This window comes from Elephantulus edwardii, unplaced genomic scaffold (genome assembly GCF_000299155.1).
Source record: "Elephantulus edwardii isolate Elephantulus edwardi_28Jun2011 unplaced genomic scaffold, EleEdw1.0 scaffold00201, whole genome shotgun sequence".
NCBI lineage: Eukaryota > Metazoa > Chordata > Mammalia > Macroscelidea > Macroscelididae > Elephantulus > Elephantulus edwardii.
Genome location: NW_006399951.1, coordinates 5,494,557 through 5,499,652, shown reverse-complemented (window position 1 = coordinate 5,499,652; position 5,096 = coordinate 5,494,557). Strand labels below are relative to the sequence as shown.

The window sequence follows — 5,096 nt, the reverse complement described above, 5'->3', positions numbered from 1 at the left end:
GCCAGTGAAGGTCAGGTGCAGCCAAGGTCATTCAGTGAGGCTCAGAGCCAGACCTCAAAACTTGGGTCCCTGACTCCTCTGCTGAGCCTGTGGAATTAGGGCAAAGTCAGCATCCCTAGATAGGGGTGCACCTGTCTGGAACAGAACTTCAGAAGAGTAGAGCAGTGCACGTTCTCTCTGGGCTTGGGGAGGCCCCTAGGGTGAGGTCAACTCTCTGGAGGGGGCATAGTGGCCTCAGGTGTCCAGTAGCAAGGAGGAGCCCAGAGGGCTGAGGTGAGGTTTGAAGCTGAGAGTTCAGACTACTGCATCATCTGGGACGAGCTGAAAGTCTCCATCTCTGTTGTCACCTGCATCTCCCTGTGGTACCTCTGGGAGCAGAACCACAGGAAGAGGAAGAAACCTGCAAGAGAAGGTCATTTGGTGAGAGCACTGTGGGTGCAGTGGGGCTCATCCAGAACCCAGGCAGTGAAAGAGTGGGTGAAAGGAACCACGGTGGGTGGGGTTCGGCAGCTATGAGGAAGGCTGGATCTAGCCCACAATCGGCTCTGTGGGGGAAAGGCCTGGCAATCTGCTTCTACAAAGATAATTATTTTTATATGTAATCAAGTTGCCTGCAGCTAATAGTGACGCTATGCACAATGGTCCTGAAGCCTGACGTATCCTGAGCCAGTCTCATTGACTCCAACACATCTACTTCCATTGCCCTAGTTACTGTATCAATCCATTTTATCCAGTATCTTCCTCTTCTGCACTGTCCCACCACCCTTCCAAGCATGTTGTCCTTCTCCAAGGACTGGTCCCTCCTGGCCACACTCCCAAAGTAATTGAGATGGAGCTTCAAAATCCTTGCCTCTGAGGAGGAAATTAGTTTCACTCTCTAGAAGACAGACCTATTTGTTCTCTTGATGGTCCATGGTATGTTCAATACTCTTCTCCAGCAACATAACACAAAGGCATGTATTCTGTCATCCTTAGTCACTGCCAGTTCTCTGATGCATAGCAAGTAATTGCAAAGACTATGGCCTGGATCAGGTGCACCTTAATCTCTAGACTGACTGCATTGCTCTTTAGTGCTTTGGAGAGGTCCCTGACAGCGAACTTCCCCAATACATTTTGTCTTTTGATTTCCTGATTGGTGATGCCAGAGAGCTGACTGTGGAGCTGAAATTGTTAATAGCCTCAATCTTTTCTCCATCTATCATGGTGCTGACAATTGGCCCAGTGGTGAGAATCTTTGTTTTCTTGATGTTGAGCTTCAGTCCATATTGAAGACTGCAGTTCTTGACTTTCTGCAGCAAACGCTTCAGGTCCTCCTCAGTTTCAGCAAGCAGGGTTGTGTCATCTGCATAATGCAGGTTTGTTGATGAACCTTCCTCCACTCATGATGCCATATTCCTCCTCATAAAGTCCAACCTCCCGAATAAAACCCTTTGGGGTAGTGTTACTCTGTCCTGCAAGGTCACTACGAGCTGGTACCAACCTGAAAGGGCCTAATAACAACCACAGGGTCTATGAAAAATCCCAGGATTTCTTTCCACCAGCAGCCATAGGGCGTAAGGATGGAATGCATGAAGATGAGATGGCCCAGCCACTGTTAGCTCATAGGGAGTTTGGTGCAAACTGTGCAGAGTCCCTTCCTCTGGGCAGACCTAACCCCATCTCATTAGGCCCAGGCAGCATGTCAGCCGCACCCTCCCCTGCCCATAGCCCCTGGGGTTCCTCTGCGCCCGCCCCCCAGGCCTCACCATAGATGGAGTTCAGGATGGTGAAGAGGAAGAGCTGAGGTACCAGGAAGACACTGAAGGAGAAGAAGCCGGTGACCCAGGTGGTGCCCAGCAGCACGGTGAGGCCCAGCACGGTGACGACGTCGCTGCGGGCTCGGGGGTTCAGTACCTCTTCCCGCGCCCGCAGCCTGTGCAGGGTCAGCAGCACCCAGGCCAGCACCACCAGGTTGAAAAGAGACGTGAGGCCACTGTAGCCCATGACCAGGATGTGGTGCACGGAGGGGTTCTTCACCCAGCATCTGCAGGCCAGGGGTCGAGGGCAGAGTCAGTCCCAGGGTCACTCAGCCCCTGGACCACCTCTTGAATATAGTCTGATTTTCCTGACTCTGGTCCCTGATCTCACACCTGGTAGAATCCTGGTCACACCTCTCCAGCCAAGCCACCTGGGTGGGGCCCACATAATGTGCACCCCTCTCCAATCACACCAGCTTTTCCTAGGACTCCATTCCTCTAGCCCCCTGGAAACATCCTCTCCCATCTAGTGTCCCCGCCCGCCTGTCCAAGGTCAGCCCAGATGCCAACCTCCACACTGTTCCGTTGGGGCTCTGGTCCAGGGTCCTCGTCCTGGAAACCTCCTTCCTTCCTCACCACATGGTCATCACCCTCCTTGTGCAACAGGACGCCCCACTTCAGGTCCTCCCCTCCCCACCCTAGACTGGACCAGGATGCGGAGAGGGTCCCACCGCTGCTCTCCTGAGTGAGCGCGACTTGAGGAAGGGCACCCTCGTGAAGCAGAGAGAGCAGAAGAAAGCCCCAGCCAGAGATGAGAAAAGAGCGGGACAGAGGTCTGAAGGTGGCCAGTCCTGGTCCTGCCTAGGCCTTTCCAAAGGCCTGGCTGCCTGCAGCACCCTTTGCCTCCTGAGACACCTGCCAGAGGATGTCACCTTTTATCAAATCAAACACTATGCTGCACCCTTTCCAGAGGGCTTCTCATTCAACCCTCAGGACAAACTGTGGGATAGATGGGCCCCCGCTCCCGTGACTGAAGAGCTGAGAGGCCGAGTTATTTGTTCAGGAAGACACACCAGTAGGTGGTCCTCTCCGTCATTTGAGCCCAGCGCCCGTGCCCGCCTGTCCCCGTCACCTGCTAAGGCACCACCACCGATTCCGGCCCTTTTAGTTGTGTCATTCTCGCTCTGGACTCACAGTCAGTTGGTGATTCCACCACCAGTTTATGTCCTGGCAAGCGCCCTGGCAGCGGGCACCTGGGTCATTGCCAAGGTTTTGTTCTATTGCTACTTGTGTTTACAAAATGGCAAAGTACTTTCAAAATTCAGATGAATAAAATTCAGATGGATAAATGAGGGCAGTGGTTTTCTGAGAGGAAAGGACGAGATGAGTCCGGCGTGGGGAGAAGCCGGTTTTCAGAGGACTTGCTCTAGCACATCCACGCGTCAATGTGATTCTGATTGGGTGAGTCGCTTCTGCTCATTTGTCCACATCACATTATATGACACAGCCCATGTTCGAATCCCCGAGTCGCACTTTCTCTGAGGAGCCAGCCCCAACCCTGGCCATGAGGAGACATAACCCCCTCAGCTTGGTCCCCCAAGTCCCCGCTGCTAGGACAGTGGTTGGGAGTCAGGTGCTAGAGCCAGCCCAGCGTGGGATCACGTCTGAGCTCTAGAACTGTCTGAGTCACCTTGGACAGGACTCCTGAGTTGGCAGTACCTCAAACAGGACAGACTATAGAATATCTAGATTATAGACTATAGAAGTCCTCTTGGGGTAAGGACTGAACAGGCCAATACAGAGGCTCCTTCACAGAGTCGACCCTCAGGGATCTTGACCTTTCTCCGCCCAGGGGAGAAGAGGGTGGAACAGCCACCACTGTGGGTGGCTCTCTGGAGTGTTCTTTGCTAGCCTGTTTGGCTGTCCCACTACTCCTCTGTCTGTCTGTCATGTGGTGGCTCACATGTTGCTGTGATGTTAGAAGCTATGCCAACAACATGTCAGACAGCACCAGCCCAGTCACTCGTGGTAGACAGGTTCCGGCGGAGCTTCCAGACCGAGGCAGACTAAGACGCAGGGCTGGTCATTCATCTCCAAGATCACAGGCCCTTGGAAACCCTACGAATAGCAGCAGAACATTGTCTGATACAGTGTTGGAAAATGAGGCCTTCTGGTTAAGAGGTATTCAAAAGACGATCGGGAAAGAGGGGTTTCCTCAAAACAGGGAAAATGAAAAACCTCAAAACTAATCGAGTGGAGTCAGAACTGACTCCTAGTCGACGCTCCAGCAGGCTTTTTTTTTTAAGCTGTAAATTTTACAGCAGGAAACCGTCCATCTCTCTCTAGAGGAGCTGGAGGGGGATTCGAACCACCGGAGAAATATCACCATTTGAGTTTGGCAGCATGACTCCCTACGGACTACGTCACCAGAAACGGTCTACCCTCAGTGACTCTTCTGCTTGAAAAACTCTTGTTTTGCACTGTCTTGGAATCAAACTGAGCCTTCCGTACGACAGGTAAAAATTCTTCCACATAATGCATAGAGTCCCACTGCTAACCCCAGATCTGCTTCTCTCATAGCTCAAACACGCCAGCAATTCCGAGTGAGAGAGACAGGCAGTCTTCTCTAACGCAGGCTACAGCTTCCGACAGTCTGCTGGAAGTCAGCGGTGGTCAGATGCACCTTGGAGGCGTGTGGGGGTTTTTTAGTTTTAATGAATGATTGAAGAGTAAAGCTTTCAGTCAACAAAGAACTATCATTTGCTGAGGTAGCTCAACTCCAAATGAGAAGAAACAGTTGCCAAATGATCAGACTGCGGGCCATATTAAGAATGAATCAAAGGGAGCTATGGTGGCCTAGTGACAAGGAGGCTGCGCTGCAATCCCAGAGGTATACAGTTCTAACCCACCTGATGCTTTGCTGGAGAAGGAGAGGCAAACTCCTCCTGTACCAGTCAGATCTGATTTGACACTACATGCACAAAAAAAATAATAATTTTTTAAAAAAAAATAATGAATCGAGGCCAATAATCCAACAATCTGGACTTTGTGAAGAAGAACCCAGCACCAAAGATTGAAGGACGAATCGCAAACAATCTGCAATATGCAGATAGAACAATATTACTTGCAAAGAATAAAGATGCCCTGAAGCACTTGCTGATCAGTGTGGATTCTACATCAAGGAAACAAAAATCCTCACAGCTAAGCCAATAACCAATATCATTATAAATGTTGAAAAGGCCGGTGTTGTCAAGGATTCCATTTTACTTGCATCCACACTTGACACTCACAGAAGCAACAGTCAAAAAAGTAAATGGATTTGCCCAATTATTGGACAAATCTGCTGTAAAGGCTTTTTTT

The 5,096-nt window shown here is 50.8% G+C and overlaps 1 protein-coding gene across 1 annotated transcript in view; it reads right to left on the bottom strand.

The window, feature by feature from the left end:
- Positions 1–299: 299 nt before the first annotated feature.
- Positions 300–5,096, bottom strand: part of GPR114 (G protein-coupled receptor 114) — a 16,227-nt gene continuing 11,430 nt past the window's right edge. The window contains exons 9-10 of the mRNA XM_006897143.1: positions 1,746–2,023; positions 300–400 (exon numbers count right to left, since the gene is read on the bottom strand). Coding sequence (XP_006897205.1) covers positions 300–400; positions 1,746–2,023 — 379 coding nt within the window. The remainder of the gene's footprint in view (positions 401–1,745; positions 2,024–5,096) is intronic.